The 17773-nt window shown below is 38.1% G+C and overlaps 2 protein-coding genes across 2 annotated transcripts in view; one reads left to right on the top strand and one right to left on the bottom strand.

Annotated features, from left to right (window-relative positions):
- CENPP (centromere protein P) overlaps positions 1-1170 on the bottom strand; it is a gene marked incomplete at its 3' end in the record, with an annotated part of 139940 nt that extends 138770 nt beyond the window's left edge. Inside the window, exon 1 of the mRNA XM_084292885.1 lies at positions 1106-1170. The remainder of the gene's footprint in view (positions 1-1105) is intronic.
- A 394-nt stretch (positions 1171-1564) lies between these two features.
- NOL8 (nucleolar protein 8) lies at positions 1565-17261 on the top strand. Its single transcript, XM_084292977.1, has 17 exons — positions 1565-1674; positions 2523-2707; positions 2851-2913; positions 3869-3947; positions 4248-4395; positions 5270-5338; positions 5657-7558; positions 7837-7953; positions 8840-8956; positions 9300-9384; positions 10379-10523; positions 11967-12050; positions 12801-13078; positions 14994-15120; positions 15550-15620; positions 16280-16362; positions 16681-17261. The coding sequence occupies exons 2-17, from the start codon at positions 2569-2571 to the stop codon at positions 16732-16734; spliced, it is 3561 nt and encodes a 1186-aa protein (XP_084149103.1). The 5' UTR covers positions 1565-1674; positions 2523-2568; the 3' UTR covers positions 16735-17261.
- Positions 17262-17773: the final 512 nt, after the last annotated feature.

Here is a 17773-nt window from a genome sequence, read left to right as displayed (position 1 = left end):
CAACTTGCCATTACAGAACATCAACCTGTTCTACAGATAAAAAGCAGTCCCAGTCAGGTGTGGAAACAGATTCCAGTTGTGACCAATTCACTTAATGAGCCACCAGATCCTGTGATGAAACGCACCTTAGTTTCTCACAGTGAGCACAGCTGTGCTTGCCAGCTGGTTAAACAAAGCCCAGCTACTCTTATGCAGGGCAAGAGCATAATCTGTCTCTCATGGGAACAGCTCTAAAAGGATGCAAAGAAACAAACATCTTTCTCAAGTAAGTCAAAACAAGTAAATACCATTAAGAGAAAAAAACACCTTGAGATTGGCACACTAGTTTAGACACAACACATTTAAAGGACTGCAGAGAACGTTACGCAACTGATGCATTAGAGCTTTCAATAGGGAAAAAAAAAAATAATCTAGCTTTATTTTGTGCATTTGCACATAACCACTGATATACTTGAACGCAACCACACTAATATGGCTCAATAAAAAGGGATGAGGGGAAAATGGGATTTTGTTGCTTTACTTCACAAGAAACAGCGTCTGAAATATATATGAAAACATTCAAAACAAGATGTGCATTAAAAGCTTATTTTATTAAAAGCTTATTTAATTATTTTATTAAAAGCTTATTTAAGGAACAAAAAAAATACACGAAGTTAGAGTCCCAGGGAGTGCCTAGTCGTGGCTTCCTCTTAAGTTTTAAAACAAACCTCTGACAACAAACAAGATCAGGAGGGACAAGAGACAGAAGTTCTCCCTATTTTAACGCGTCTTCGGGTTGTTTGTTTGTTTGTTTTGTTGTTGTTGACTTTGCCGTTTTTGTGGCTTTGCTTGCTTTAAATAGAACGCGTTGACAAACACCATGGCTTTAACAGAGAGCGCCTTGGGAGAACAATCGGGAGGTCGCTATAACCGAAGCTTCCCGTGCCAGCGAACTCCTTTTCAGCACACGGGCGCGGCCGTTGGAACACCACCAACGAAGCCGCCGCGGGGCTGGCAGCGGGGTTAAAGCTTCGGGCGGTGCCGCAGAGCCCAGGGACCCTCAGGAGTTCAAAGAGCATCGCCTCCGGCAGACAGCAGCGCTTCCTCTTACCCGAGCGAGACGTACCTGTGCCGGCACAGCAGTTTTTTCTCCTCGTCCCGAGCGTGTCAGCGCCTCAGGGTCGACCCCCGTCAGGCTTTCGCCCACCCGCCCGCGCGCAGCTCCAACAACTGCCGCGCGAGGATCCCCCTGCCCAACCGCCGCGCGCGCGCCGCGCCTTCGAACTGCGCGCCCAGCCCGCCCCGCCGCGGCACCGGGCGCTACCACTGCTGCTGTCGGAGAGGGGGGAGCCAGCCGCAGCATCGGGCTTTCGTTGCGCCCTTGAGGAATAGCGAATCGTCTTAAAGGGCAGATGCTGAGGTTTCTATATGCGATGAGTAGTAACGGGATTGTTGTGGTGGTTACTTCCTTTAATTTTCTCGTTTCTATCTTGAGGGAAACCCGCTCTACCTCTCTTCCGAGTTGGTTGCGTCCCGTGCCCCCAGCCGTGTGTTCCCCCCAAAGCTGACCGGCCGCGAACAGGAGCGCGGGCGGAGCAGCGGGAGGCGGAACCCTCCTGCGGGGAGACAGCGCCGGGAAGGGCTGCGAGGGGGAAGGCACCGGCAGCGGCTCCGCGAGGAGCGCACATGGAGGCGGTGAGCGGCGGCCGGGACTGGGGGGGGGGCTTAGATTGTGTTCGCGTCCTCCCGAAAATAGCAGAAACGTACGGGAGTACCCTGCACGTATCCAGGCCTCGTGGACAACGTGTACAAAGTGTACGCGCGTACGAGCGTTCCGTACTGCTACAGAATGCCCCGCGGCCAGCGGGGCCGCCTCACCCAGGGGCTGCTTTGGTCGTGGGTTTCTTCTTTCCTTTTGTAATTTGGGGCCGGAGAGGTTGACGTGTGTACGCTAGAAAATAAGTGGGATGAGCTCGGCCTTTCCCCGTCTGTGCTGTGCTTTTGTTGTCGCTTGTGCTGGAACGAGACGCGCAGTGAGGAGGGACTGGCCCCTTGCGCCAAGCGCTCAGGTGTGCAGGAGTGCGTGGTGTCATGGCAGAAATACTTAAACGGTTTCTCAGTTGAATTTCTACTGCTCGGCTTTTTGATTTCTGTAAAGAAATGCTGAGGTGTAGGAGGGCTTGAGCTTCATCTGCACCACTCCACACAGATTGTATTCCTGACCATTAGTTCTAGCGTTGCTAGCTTAAAAGTTACAGGTAAAAAGCTTGATAACTTGCAAGCTTTAAGTTGTGATACCAGGGGAAGAAGTGAAAGGTATGCTGAGCTGTTCACGCATACTGTAGTGCAGCAAGTTATGCACTTTAAGGTAAAAGATAAGCTAAGCCCTGGCATATAACAATGCAGTATTTACTGATACAGGACTGGAGCAGAGCACGTTACCTAGTCTAAAGCAAAGGTGCACTCTTCTCAAAGGTTCTTTGTGGAGGAATTTCAATGGAACGATTTGTTTCATAATTGGAATTATTGCTATCTTTTTACAGAAAAACAGAGTGCGTGTTACAGATGTGACAGCTTGACTTCTTGAATATGGAGAAGGAACAAGCTTCAAAACGTCTATATGTTGGAGGTCTTGGCCATACAGTTTCTAAGGCTGAACTACAAGAAAGATTTAGCAAGTTTGGACGTGTTTTGGATGTAGAGATTATTACCAGAAAAGATGACCAGGGTAACAGTTTTATATCATTCTTTAAAAGTGGGTTATGCTTCAACTCACAGTGTGAAATATTGTTCTTGTTTCAGAAATATTTATTTTCAGGAAATAAACATTAAAGTTACATAGAAATTGAATTAATGTTTATCATTGAGCAGGAAATCCTACGAAAACTTTTGCTTACATCACTGCCAACATTTCTGAAACAGATCTTAAAAAATGTAAGTATATTCTTTTCATTTTATTTATATTATGTTCCTGAACCAAATGACATAACTGATGGTTCATCTGATGTCAAGTCAGAACATAGTCAAGGCAGAGCTTGTTTCATTCTGTTGTCATACTTGATTCACTTGCTTTAAGTTGCAGTATATGGAGGCTGTTTTTGCTAGAGTTCTCAGTGAGCAGATGCTAGCAGATTGAAGAGGTGATTTTATTTGTTTGTTCTAGCCCTTTTATCAAGAAGTATAGGAAATGTGTTTCAAACACTTGCGGAGTCCATAAAACAGTAGAAGAAACTCGACATGAAAGGTAGTCCAGAATGAGTTTCCATAAACGTGCTTCTGTTACAGCAGTCTTACAAATTCCAAAATAGGTGGATTACAAAATTATTTGTGAAGTTATAAAATTACCTGTGTAATACATGTATGTAGCAGTAAAACACCAGATGAAGGTACCTTTACCTAAAGAGAGGGAACGGTAACGTGCCCCTGTATTTAGAGAATACAGCCATTATGAAGAGATCAACTCTTTGAGATCAACTAAAAGCTAACCCAGCAGTTCTTTAAGTTCCAAGTAGAACAGTTTTCCTAACTGTTTTTTGTGCTCATTAACTGTATCTTACAAAAATAAGTAAGAAGTTAAGTACAGAAGAGTTTATCTGACATTAGCATAGAAACTTCGTCGTACATGTATTTGAATCTTCACATCAGTGTTTGAACTGAACTGTACAGACTTGAATAACACTTCTCATCTCAGAACTTTAGTTTTGGATGTGGATGTCCTTGTTTAAGAATAGGATATTACACTTTTCATATGCAAACTTAAATCAAATGTCTAATGTGGTATAAGATGATACTAAAGAAACCTCAAGCTATTGTAGAAGGTGGCATAGTTAAGTTCAAAGTGAATTTTTTAATGTAGAAGATACTAGTTTCTAGTCTCCTTGTTTCACAGGTGTATCAGTTTTAAATAAAGCCAAATGGAAAGGAGGGACGCTGCAAGTCGAGTTGGCCAAAGAAAGCTTTTTGCATAGGTAAAAATCAATAAACAAAAGTATGTTTTTACTGAAGTTACCCTTTTTATGTTTAACTACCAATATTACAGCAATGCTTTATGCATCTGCTACACTCTTTATTCTTTCTAATTTTTATTGATGTTGGTGGACTGTTGATGCATATTAGCACTTATTTTCCCTTAAAGATCAACTATAATCAGAAATATGTTAATTCTTTAAGTAGTGAATGCTTACTGTTCTATGGGAGATGCTCACTGCCAGTTACAATTTAGAACACAGGCAGATCTTTTTACAGGTGTGATGTACTTTTTGGTACAGGCTTGCTATGGAGAGAGAGGAAGCGAGGCTACAGAAAGAAAAAACACAGAAAAACAACAAAACGTCTTTGCTGGAATCTCTGAAAAAGGCTGGAGTTGTAGACTTCCACATGAAAGCAGTACCAGGTACAGAGGTGCCAGACCATAAGGTATGGTGGGGTAGATCTGTAGAGAATTAAAAAAACAGAATTGGGCACAAGTTTATTACATCTAAATTCCTGTCAAATCTTTATGTTGTCTGTAAAGAAACTTGTGTAAGTATGACAATCCAGCTCTGTGAAGTAGTCAAAAGAAATGCCTTACATGTAGACAAGCAGGATATTTTTGTTGTTCTTTGTCATGACTAGAAATAATCTGGATCATGCAGTCCTCTGTCAAGTTAAATTAATAAATGCTTCGTGACCCTTTAATGCCTGAATGTCTTCATGTCACTCTTAAGAGCATAGAAAGAGCATGTATACTTGTTTTTATAGAAAATACATGTTTTGGATGGCTGGGCTGTCAGGGGCTGTTCTCTGTGCTTCAATACATTTAAAAGTAAGACTGAACAAAATTGTTGAGCATGCAAACTTAGGAAACAAAAATATTTACCACAAAAATTTAAATTTATTTATTCCACACTTTGATTTTTGGAAAGTGTGGGGGATTTTGAATTTGTTACTTGGGAGGGGAAGAAAGACGAAGGAGTAGTGATACCGTCCATATAGTTACCATTGTTAATTCATAAGCCAGAAGCTTTATATTAAGAATCTTACTTGTAAAGAAATTTGGTTGTATTTTGTCATTATTTGCAGGTCGTAGATAATTATTGGTCTTATTGTATGTTTTTTGTTGTGATTTTTTTTTTAAGAAGGAATCTGGTTAAGTTGCACACTGAAAATATCTTACTAAGGGAAACAAAAAATAAATAGATCACAGATGGTTCTTTCTTACCAAAGAATATACACGTTGTTTTACTCCAGGTTTATTTCATTTCCTTTTTTTGTTTTGTTTTATACTGAATTTATTTCTCTTTCCTTTCAGAATTGGGTTGTGGGTAAGTTTGGTAGAGTCCTACCCATCCTTCGCCTTAGGAATCAACAAAAAAATAAAATATCCTTTTTGTTCTGGTTGTGCATAGACACCATGCTCTTCTTTCTTTTGTTGTATGGGTAACTGTTTCTGCTTATCTGCTTGAGGGTCTTCACATTGACTACTAGTTTTGATTTACGGAGTCCCTTAAGTAAATCTTGCAATAAATCTGTGTGATTTGAATAACTTTTTTTAGATTGCAAGTCCTTTGTTTAAAGGCATACTGTCATACCGTTAAAAGAACTCATTGTCCTTTCACTTAGAATTTAGCGTGTTCCTAGAGATTGGAAGTCTCTGCTGGAAGAATTGTATTGTTCTTATTCCTTAACTAAGACTAACGTTGTGAAATATGACCCATCAAAATACTGCCACAACCTTAGAAAGCTGGAGCAAGACTTGACGCATGTAGTTCCTGTATCCAAGCTTACTTGGTATTTGGAAGAGAAAGATGACAGCATAAGCAAGAAGAGGCAAGGAGAATTCCCTGTAACAAAGAAACAACCTAAAAAGCTGAGACAACTGGACACTGAGGGTGTGAATGGATCAGCAGCGCCCCCTTCTGGGTGCTTTCCGCATTCAAAAAACATAAGCTCTTCACAGCTAGATCAAAGATCAAAAACCAAATCCAGTGAGGGGTCTGAATTGCTTCCATCAAGCAGTCTTTATAGGAGAACACCAGGGCGAGGCTCGTTATCAGATAAAACCAATAATTCTAGGATTTCTTCTCAGAATAATACAATGCATGTTTCTGATGGTGACATTGATTCTGAGGAGGAAATTAGAACGATGGTAAAGAAGGGGATGGAAAGACAGCAAGCAGACATTGAGACTGAGGGTGACCACTTGGAAATTGTTGGAGTTAATTTTGAGTTAAAGTACAATACTCACTGGTCCTTAGGCAATCTAGACGCTACAAAGAAAGTTGTCAAAGGAAATAATAAAGAGAAAGAGACTGTGGAATGTGATAATGGTTATGATTCAGCAGATACAGATGAGATTATTGCTGAGAGTAAAGGTTCAGATCCAAGTAGCATGAAAACTGCATTTTTAGAAGACTCTAAACTGGCAGTGGTGGAAACAAAAGAAATACTAACTAATAAAAAATGTGATTTGGCAAAAGACTCCTCACCGAAAACCCACAGAACTGTAAGAGAAGGGAAAGTAAGAAAACCTAAAATTTCTGCCTTGCCAAGTACAACAAAGACAAGCGATAGTGAAAGCTCTTATTCAGAGTCTGAGAAAGGGGAGTCTGAAATCAGTTCTGATTACGAATCCATGATGCAAAACTGTTACCGTCTAGACCTCACATTAGATGACCTAAAAGCATTAGCTACGGAGAACTCTGGGACATCAGTCGAAGAACTGGATAACGCACAGAGCTCTAGTCAGTGCAGCGTGAAAGAAAATGCTAAGGGCAACGTCACATGTAAAACAAAACTTTCTAGGACTCCCCCTGCAGTTAAAAAGAAGTGCATCAGTCCTGAAGATATAGTTGCTGCCATTTTAGAAGGGGAGAAGAATGTTGATGAGGAAAGCTCCAAGAGACAAAACGGTTCGTGTTTGAAATACCAGCCCTTCAGAGGAATGCGGTCCCTTTGTGAAAAAGAGTTAACTAAGGACAGCGCTGGTTTAAAGAAGCCTGTAGAAAGTTTAGGTGTTGAAGCTGCAATTCCTTATTGTGGGCAGAAGCCCTCTGAAGGGCAATCGAAGAACCATCGTTTTTATTCCCTTGATATCAGCAAGGAAAATGAACAAAGTGAGCCTTGTCAACAGCACAAGTTATCAGATGCTGTCTCCTTAGTAAATGAGAATGATCAGCCTGTTTGCAAGCCACGTTTACAAGGAAAGAGGAAAAGGACAAATTATTTGCAGGAAGACCAAAACTTAGAGTATGGAGATGATGCTCCTAGCACCAGTGACAGTGAAGGTGAGAGCAGTGACATGGATAGTAACACTGCAGTGTTGCAGAAACGCATGAAACAACTGAAAAGCCCAAAACTGCTTTCAAACAAAATGAAGAAGGTTGTAAGCAACACAAGTTCAGAATGTGAAGTTAAGAAATGTGAAAGTAAGAAGATGAGTCTCCTGGAAAATAAGGAACTTCATGGTACTGCTTCGAAGGAGTCTAATACGAAAAAGAAACAATTGCAGGATAACCAGAGGAGGCTGGCAGCTCTAGAAGAGAGACAGAAAGAGAGAGAATTACAGAAGAAAGTCATTCAAGGAGCTCTTTCAAATCTGGTAATTACACTCACAACTTTTATCTGAATAGTATACAGTAAAAGCAAAGGGAAAATAAATTATTTTAAAGTATGATCAAGAATTCCCCTATTAAATTTTTAAATATTGCCGGTTTTCAGAGTTCGTACAGAATGTTGCCTATCTAATTCCTGGGCTGTCTCTAGAGGTGCAAAAGGAACCGTAGATTCCTCCTGTAATGTCATAGAAATATCCGAGTTACTTCTGTGTGACTGTAGCGAGTATTTAACGTTTAACTTGACAGTTTTATTCTTATGTAGGATAGCCAGCCAGAAAGCAAGTGTAAACACATCACATTTGATTCGGATGTGGAAAGTGAAGCTGAAGTGGATGAGATCTTGAAGGAAGATGAGAGTTTGGGAAATGTGCATGAAAAAGTAAGTTTTATTAAGAAAAAGTCCAGTATTGTGTGAAGAAGTTTCATATGGATATGACTGTGCCATTTGTTTTGAAGACTATTTTTCATAGTGTGGTGATAGAAAAAAGTAAATGAAGAAGTTTTGAACTAATAGGAATAATTCTTTTTTAGCCAACATGAAACAGGTTACAAAGAATTGACTGTGCATCTGACAAAGTTGGAGATGTTTGAAACCTTATAAGGAGATGGAGATCTGTATGCAAGATGTTTTAACTTTGATTAAAAGAAAAAGAATATTTAGGTTATAGAGCATAAGTAGTTTTGAATTTCACTGCTTTCGGTCAAAGGAAGGTAGTACTGTAGAAAGACTTACTGTTCTTTCCAACACTGGACAAAAAATCTGGATTAATGAAGTGTCTTGTTTTTAAAATGATATTTGAGTCCAAAGAAATTGCGTGGGGCTTCATCTTTAAAGCTTATTTAATCAACACCTTATTTAGCAGACTACTCAGACTGTATTTTCCCCACCCCCTGAAAAAAAAAAAAAGGCAAGGTTAGAGCCATCTTTGCTATTGAAATAAAATCTTCTTCTCTAATTTTTCCTCATACTTAAGGTTTTTTTTTGTTTGTTTGTTTGTTTTTAAGTTATATGTATCTTCATTTGTATTTGGAATCCCTGTACGGTATCTTTCTTTAAGAGACCCTTCTGATGGAAAACTAAAACAAAATGGTGAAATGCCTAAACAATGTAAGATTTGAAATGCGTGGGCCAGTAAGTTAGCTGGTTGTTCTAGCAGTGCATTTTTTCAGATAAATTGGAAAGCACAAGAACAAAGTTATTACTGAATTATTTTCCGATAGTTGTGAAAACGTCTCCTTTTCTGTATTCTTTTTGTTTAACATAGGAGTCTGCTCCTAAAACTTCTGGAAGACTCTTTGAAAGCAGCGAAGATGAGCAAGATGATACAGATGATGAGAGATTCAAAATTAAACCCCAGTTTGAAGGCAAAGCTGGTGAAAAAGTGAGTGAATCTATTAATGCGATTTATTTTTTTTGGTAAGACTCCATAACACCACTTCGGAAGTATGTAATACATAGGTTTGCATTCTTGCTGAATAGGATTTTGACAAACTTAAAATGGAATTCTCTTAAAAAGAGGGAACAGTAGCTATGGGGAAAATGGGTGTTGGGAAGTGAGGACAGTTCTCTGATCTTGTCGTTGTTTTTGACTATGGAGGAATTTCTGGAAAAGGCATCAACATTTAAAGGTTGTTACTATGTTGTGTTTATAGCACTGGGGGGAAAAGGTTACTATATGTTGATGGTTTGTTTTCCAACACTTAATAGGTTTTCATTTTATTTAGCTCTTGAATTTGCAATCTCGGTTTGGCACAGATGAAAGATTTCGTATGGATGCTCGATTCCTTGAAAGTGACAGTGAAGAAGAAGGTAAGCTTGTACAGAATCACAGAATTTCTAGGTTGGAAGAGACCTCAAGATCATCGAGTCCAACCTCTGACCTAACGCTAACAGTCCCCACTAAACCATATCCCTAAGTACTTTGTACTTTGTTCCTGGTTAACAGTAATACTAGAGGTACTACTATTAGTAGAGGTACTAATGGAGCCTTAATTTTGGATGCTTGTAGAAGCTCCTTAACCTCTTGTTTCTCTGGTGATTCTTCAAAGTAAACAGCCAAACTGCTGTGGCTATACGTATGGTATTCTGGTAGTTGTGTTTTCTCAAATATATATACTGCAAAAGCATTTGTAATAGCTAAATTAAATATTAATTTTGTTAAAAAGTCAACATTTGAAATTATCTTTTTAATACAGGCTGATGCCAGAATGTTTTGCCCATGTTTTTCTTAAGGAAAATAACTTAAGGTGACATAACTAAAATAAACTTTTTGACCTTTACATCAATTTCAGCTGTTGGTTTTGTAGTCATTGTGCTCTCCATTGAGCAGTCAGAAAGATTTTTTTTTGGTCCTTTTCATCTTTTCTGCTATTTAAAAAAAAAAAAAAAAAGCCTTCTAAAGATTTTTTTTCCCTAACAAATTGTTAACCTGCTGCTCATGGCTCAGAATTTATTTCTGAAATTTAATCTTTTGCCAAGTTCTGCTACTGCCTTTGCTTAAATGATTTTCTGTACAGCCTCTCTCACTGCCGGCGTTGTTGCACGGTTGTACAAAAAAGGGAACAGGGTAAATAACTGGTCTGATTTTCACATGAAATAAGTGTCCTTAATACTGCTACTCAAAGACTAGTTGCACAGCAAGGAAGAAGGCCTCTAAGTAGCTTTAAGATAAGGGAAGTGCCCTGTCAATTTGCATGAGCTCTCCTACTGTTGTAATAATGTTATACATTGAATTTCACAGACTTACAGACTTACTTCAGTCACAGTGGGGAAAATGTACTTATTTATTCATTTAACTTATTAGCAGAAACAAATACATTGAAGGCAGATGAGGAGGATGAATTTGCTGCAGAGAAAAAGAGAAACCTGCAAATACTGGGAAGCCTCTTGAATGTCGACTTGGAACACGCCAAACCAACTAAAATGGCTACAAATGCGAAGAAATTCAAGTATGGGACATCTTTTATCAGAGAAGAATGGTTTTTGGGGAGGCTTAATTTTTGTCAATATTACCCAACTAAAGTTTCTTAGTTTACTGAAGGACCTTCAGCCTTCAGATGTTGTGTGCATCTGAAGTTAGCTTTTAATTCAGTTTCCAACTTGAGTGTCCTGGTAGATTACGTAACTGGTAATTGTCATTGTGGTAAAAAAGAAGTGATAGGATGACTGCTTATGGTTTTTCCAACAATCCAACTGTAGAAAATTTACTGTGTCTGGGAATTAATATTTTAGTAAGTCCTTGCCTGTGTGAGATAGTTCTGTTCTTTGTGAAGACAAACTTAAATAAGATAGACAAAGAACGTGTGAGTTAGGCAGTAGGTCAGTAGGTTAGATCATAACTTCCATAGGAGTTAAGAAGGTAATTGTTCTCTCTGGCCTACACATGAAAAATGAGTTATCCTTCTTTCAAGGGACAACATGAATCTTCTTTTGCAGTGGAGACTTTTTCTTTTTATGCTTATCTGTATTTCTGCTTTTGAGAAATGTCTTCATTAGATCGGTAATTTGTTACGTCTGGCTGTGGACTGAAATGGTGGAAATTAAGAGTTAAGTGTAATGGAGTAATGTGCAGTCAGTCAGCTTTTACAGACAGTTGTTACTGGAATGGCATGAATTGACTTCTGGCTGCAAAATATTGTGACTACTGCACAATTATATTTAGATCTATGGCTGCTTTGTAAATTTTCTTGCATTTTCTAAAGACTAGCAGAGGGGGAAATGATCTCTACAGCCGCAGAGATAATTTTAGGAAATATTTATTGCATTGGTGTTCTCTAATACCCAGTTAATGATATAGTGCATACCTATTTAAAAGCAGTTAACTAAGTTGTAAGCATTAATTGAGGGAGAGGAGGGGAAGTACATGGCTGTCTTCCTGCATTGTGGTAAGGCTGCATAAGGGTCAGTCTAAACATTAGACTGCTCTATCTGGAAGTTCCCCAAAACGTTTACATACTGGAAGGTGAACATGCTACTCTGTTTCCTTGAATTATTTGACTTTGTGGAATGTTTGGTACTGGAATACACAGCAACATTGGTATATTTATCTACGAATAGATATCTATTGATATGCCTCCACCTGTTTATCTTTTGAGGAGATATAAGCTTCTACTGCATAACGCTCAACTTGAAGTGTGTTTTATATTAAATATTATACAATTAGATTAAAGTTGATTCCATTTATAACTTTTCCTGAACCAGACAGGCACAGGCATTTAAAAAGTATCTTCTGGTCAGTTAGATTTTGGATTGGTTTGGAGCTTTTTTTTGATAAAGAAGTAGTTCTAGATCTGAATCTAACTGTAAAGGTTTAGGGTAGCTTTCAATTGACCATTTGTAGTGTCTCATGGGTGATTTCTTGCTTTTTTTTTTTCCCCATTCTATTACTATAGGGATATTAATGCCCTCCGCTATGATCCCACAAGGCAGGACCATGCGGTTTTTGAAAGGAAACCCGATACTACAGAAAAAGAGAGGTAATAGTACAGCTTGGTACCTATCATTGTAATGTTTCTTTCCCTGGAAGGCTGGCTTTCAAAAACGGCAAAAAAAAAGACTTTGAACCTACACATACTGCTGTTTTTTCCTTAGTTCTCCCTGTTATTGCTGAAATAAGGATTGTGGCCTATACCAATACCAAGTAACATAATACTTCCCCTGCTCCCCATGTGCTATTTTCTGTTCTCCTTTCTCACCTTCAGGCTTTCCTCTGCTTCAAGTCATGGACTTTGAGACTTGCAAATCTGTGAGGAGAAAGCATTGTCTGTAAAATTCTAATTTGCCAGAAAAGAAATCTGTCCCAAATATCATAGTATTGAGATCAGATACTATTATGTATTAAATGATGAGTCAGAATTTAGTTCATTATGAAGTAGAAGTGTTGCTGCCTTTTCTTGCATTCAAACCTGAGGCACCTCCCTGCTGCTCACCCTCAAAAGGTGGGCAAATTGTATAAGGTGGAAAGAAAGAGGTTAAAAGCCTGAACACAAAGGACAGTCATGCTGGCGTATAAACCTTGGAATATCCTGTTGCCAGAACTTGGAACTGCTAAGAAAGAGAAGGAAAAAAAAAATGTAGTTAAGTGATCTACTTATTGATGTGTTCGGATAAGCAGCCTCGCTATTAATTGCTATTGCTATTATAATTGATATTTCTGAAATTCTTGGGGAACCTTTCCTTTAAAAACACGCATGTTGTTTCATTATCTTTTAACAATCTGATTTCAGTAAAGCTAAGAGAAAGAAGAAGAGGGAGGAGAGTGAGAAACTGCCTGAAGTGTCTAAAGAAATCTATTATGATATTGCTGTTGATTTAAAAGAGTTGTTTGGATCTTCAAAGAGCAAACCAGAAAAAAGAGAAGAAATACCCTGGGACAAAGATAAAGCAGAGGAATCCACCCCACACGACAACCTGGGACCTGATGATGGGAGTAACACAGCTCAGAATTGTGGTGGTTTCAAGTTTTCTTTCTTTGATGATGTGGATCAGTCACACGTAAAAGAAGGTAATAGCAGAATATACGTAATAATAGATTTTTGAACGAGTTGATTATGTCAGACACAGGAATTACATAGCATGTTATAGGTTTGGAAACTAGAGGGTTTTCAAAGGCTAAAGTCAGTAATGCAAAATCATTATGGTGGTCTTTTATACTTGCCAAGATCTTTGTAGTTTAATCCCAATTATTCATGCTTGCATCCCATTTTTTAAGGGATAGTGTCAAGAGATAATGTTTTGAAAAGGAAATAGTATTTAATTATTTTTTGAACAGTGATGGAAAAAGTTGTCATCCACTGAATTTCTCAAATATACGAGGAAAAAAATATGGTACACAAGTCAAATCAGGATTCATATAAAACAAGATAGTATAAATAAAATATCCCTTAATTTAGGGAGTATTATGAGCAGAGAAGATCTTAGAGTTGACCCCAAGATCCATGAACGGTTCCATGTACTTAACTGTATTGTAACCATAGAAACTTGAAACTGAATGATGTGATTATTGGGGTATTATTGAGGTAAAAACAAAAAAGCAACTCAATGTAAGGAAATTGAATGTGTGATGAAGATTAGAAAAAAATGATATTGAATACCTTCATAAGAAATACTGTAGGAAAAGAGACTGAAGTTAACTGACATAAAAAACAGAACAATCAGTAATGCTGACTTCAAAAATGGTAAATTCAGTGATATAGGTCAGTATAGCAACGTGTGAGCTCACTAGAACAATGTGGAAAATACCTGTGAGGAGATGTAGTCTGTATTTCACAAACTTCTTAGCATTGAGAACCATACTCGAACACTGTGTCTTACATTATTTGTTATGAATAACTATTGGCTTATATTGTATAAAAATCCTATTCACGGGTTGCAGGACCACTGTGCTTGCTGCTGAGTTGACACAAAGCAAAAAGATAGGTGTGACCCTATTGCACATACCTTGGTTGCTACAATAATTTTTGTGATTTTTGTTTAACCTGACTTCAGAAAGATCATGCGTGTCATGTGGAAGCCATGAAAGAAGAAAATCAATAGTCTGGCTTTTGTAGTGCAAATTGTGTGATGTGGATAGTTTGAACTTGCTTTCTTCCTCAGCAAATGCGTCCTTTTTCCAGATTAGAAATTTCTGTTCTTTCACTGGAGTAAGATTTTTGTGGTGGTATTTCTTTGTTTTTGTCCCCCCTCTTCCGCCTCCCCCCCACCATTGTCTAGTGACTTCTGGGTTTGGAATTGGCTTTATATTGCCAGAGAGAGGCAGTATAAGGAAGAGCTGTCTTTCTACTCTGGCCTGATGAGTCCTGCACAGATACTGTGCTTATACACTAAAAGAAGAGAGTACCCCTAACCTCAGTCCTTTCGGCCGAGGGAGGCTGTAGTAGCTCAGATGCATATGGAAGTTACCATGTCTAAACTGAACTTCTGGCAACTCCCTGTCTGTTAATAGGCAGGAACATGTATGTGAATATAACAGTGTGATTGAATACACAGAAAGAATAAGCTAAGGCATTGTGAGCCTCTTAATAAAGGAACTTGGTAAGAAAGTGAAAGGAAGCTTATATTCCATCTTCTACAAGTTAAAATATGAACAGTCACAATTACTCCCAAATCAGTTAATAAGAATTGTTTGGTTAGAGTGACTTGATCAGAACCATGGGCCCTAACAGTGAGCTTCAAAAGGAGTTGGTGCACTTTTTCCCTATGCTGTGTTAATACTACTTGTGTGTTTAGGGGATGAATTACTAATATTAGAGAGAGCAAACTACGTTCATACCTGTCCAAAGAACCATAGAAGAATCTGTGAAGGGAGGTTTTTGTCCTGCACAAATCTGTTGTTTCCAATGTAACTATTTCACTCTTAAGTAGAATTTTTTACTGGCAAGGAGGTGAGTTAACTGACTTCTGTTGTGCTACTACTGCAGAGCCCTACGTAATTGAAACAATAAAACCTGTAAAAGTCAGCTGGCAAGAAGATCCACGTTTCCAAGACAGCAGCTCTGAGGATGATGATGAACCAGAGGCAACAGAAAGTGAAAGGGACAAAGAAATGCAAGTTCTGTTCTTATTTGTTATCTTGGTAGTAGATGATGCTATGAGAATTTTAATAGCATCAATCCATCCAGTCATGGAAAGCTAGTATCTTCATTGTGCATATTTTTTAAAAAATTTTTAGGGAAACCATTCCTTAGTGCACAGAACATAATATTCAAAAATTCTGCTGTTAGTTTTGAAGTTGAATGTAAAAATTGAGTTTCTGGGTTGGTGCATGAGAACTTAATTGGGTAGTGGTTTTGGCCAAAAGTCAAATACATGCCAAGTGTTCTTGCACATTTCTTTACAGAAGGCTGTATTTGGTTGTTGTGGAGTAATGTTACATTTCAGTGCATGCTATTTCTGTGAAGCATTGCAGCTTTAATTTGTGTTAATGGAATTTGAGACTAACTTTTATGACACTGAAATTTCTTTGTATTTTTCTAGGTTTTCCTCTTTACCTCAGGCAGTAAGTGCTAGGTTATTCTTCTTCTCCAAAGATGATGAACGCTTAAAAGGTATAATGGGGTTTATACCCATATGGTTATTGATCCTACATAACGTGTTTTGTGGTGTTTCTTTTGTGTGAGTGTGAATATAATGAATTTCATAGTACAAAAAAATATAGTTGCTTCTGGTATTTTATGCAATTGTCAGGACAACTTTAAATTATGTTCATTTCCTGAGACAAGTTAATATATTGATTGTTTAAAAAAAAAAGTGTATGTAAAAGTTGTTATGTAGCTAATATAGTTATTGTACTGTTATCTTCCAGCTTGAGAATCTGATTTACAGTGCTTGTTAAAATCAAGCTCTGAATCTGTAACAGGCATAAATTTTTTTTTGATAGGCATGGAATCATGCTGATGAGCCTTTAATGAAACAGATACTGATTGACTGTAATTACAGCATAATAAAGAAAACTGCTGCTGCCTTTAATTTTTCTCTAGTATGCCAGGCTGTAATGTATAACACATTTTGTTTCAATCAACTGTGTTGTGGGGGTAAGGGTAGAGTATGTGGAAAACAACAGGCCTTCTGACTTTATTACTATTTTGCATGTGAAATTTATGAAGGACATCGTATTCAGATGTCCTTCATATGTCATTAACTACATGACATTAAGATGTCCTTCAGATGTCATTAACTACATTAATTTGTTCTTTGTTCTGTGCAGAGGGCCCCAAGTTATTCTGTAGATCAGTTGACCTCAGCGAAGAAAAAGATAGTTGGGAAGACAGACGTAGATTATTGCTTGAGGTGAGTATTTTAACATCTGTTACTTGATAACTAGCTGAAAGCTCAGTGTAAGGAGGGAATGGGGCTGCTTATCTGTTTAATTTGCATTAAAAATAAATTTGGGAATTTCAGAAGGGCTTGAAACTTTACAAGGGAACTACAGATTTTTAACATAGCAGTGTGTGTAACTTCATGTTGTGGTGTCTGGTCTGGTAAATCAATGAATGTCTGTATTGCACAGCACCAGCTACATTAGTGCATGGAAAAAAACATGTTTGAGACTAAGAGGTGAATTGAGAAACTTCTCATAATACTGTGTTAAAATTTAAATATTTTCAGGAATGCCGGAAGAAACATAAGGATGCAAGAAGGAAAGTGAAAACAAAACAATAAGTCTTTGTTTCATGTTTCTTCTTTGAAAGAGACATTTTTCTTCAACTTCTTCAAAATTCTAATGTTTCAAAGATGTAACAGGAAACAATACTGGAAAAGACTGTTAAACTTTGTTTCTAAACAGCTACATATTTATTATGTCAATAATTGTAACAAGTTGGGTGTGTTTTTGTCTATACGGTTTAAAGGAGACTTGCTTCTTTGCATATTTTTTGGGAATTTGATCATTGAACAAAGAAAACAGTGGATTATTTTTTGTGTTCTCATGCCCCCTTGCTGTATGCTGTTGATGAAGAACAGGTAGTACCACGCCTTTAAGACTATACAACCTGTATTCAGCTGAATGTAACAGAGATCCTGTTTGAGATTCCGTTTACAAATTCTTGGAATGCCCCATTTTCAGAGTAAAAGTTTACCAGAAGCTTATTAAAATATGTATATAAGTGGGAAGACTTACGAAATGGGTAGATTTGTATTTCTTCACAGAGCTGTTTTTTATACTTTTTAATTGAGTATATACATGTATACATAAATAAATCTTAAGGACAAATGTTGCTGGTGTTGTATGCTTGTTGAATATTTTACAGATAAGGATGTATTCTTCCATCCATTTAGCATATTTGCGGCAGAGGGTCATGACAACGTCAGAATACAGAGTGTTATGGAAGTATTGGCTCTTGGCTAATTAACTTAGAGGCTACAGCATGTTGCAGCATGTATGTGATCTGCCTGGAGAAAGTCACTTGGTTTAAAGTGCTGTTCGTGGACTGGCAGATGGTAAGGATCAATGATGGGAGATTGATCAGTCCTCTGTAGAATGTAAGAAGGGTCAATCCCCCTTAGAATGGTGAACAATAGCAGTGTCGGGGTTAAATGAAGCTCCCAATCAGTTTATTCTTTGTTGGAGACTAGAGGCAAAGAATTATAGCCAGTTAAGGTACTCAGAAAGCATTCTCAGTTGTGCCTTAGGATGCCTGAGCAGAAACATCCTTACTTACAAAAGTAAGTCAGAACAAAGTAGTATCTAAGAGCTGTGACA

Source organism: Netta rufina (genome assembly GCF_964035555.1).
Source record: "Netta rufina genome assembly, chromosome: 10".
NCBI lineage: Eukaryota > Metazoa > Chordata > Aves > Anseriformes > Anatidae > Netta > Netta rufina.
This window is presented reverse-complemented; position numbering and strand designations above follow the sequence as displayed.

Bases quoted from the DNA above. Each gene is read 5' to 3' on its own strand.
- NOL8 (XM_084292977.1), top strand. From the start codon at position 2,569: ATGGAGAAGGAACAAGCTTCAAAACGTCTATATGTTGGAGGTCTTGGC. The intron at 3,948-4,247 runs GTAAAAATCAAT...TTTTTGGTACAG, and splicing joins AAAGAAAGCTTTTTGCATAG to GCTTGCTATGGAGAGAGAGG. The intron at 16,363-16,680 runs GTGAGTATTTTA...AAATATTTTCAG, and splicing joins GACGTAGATTATTGCTTGAG to GAATGCCGGAAGAAACATAA.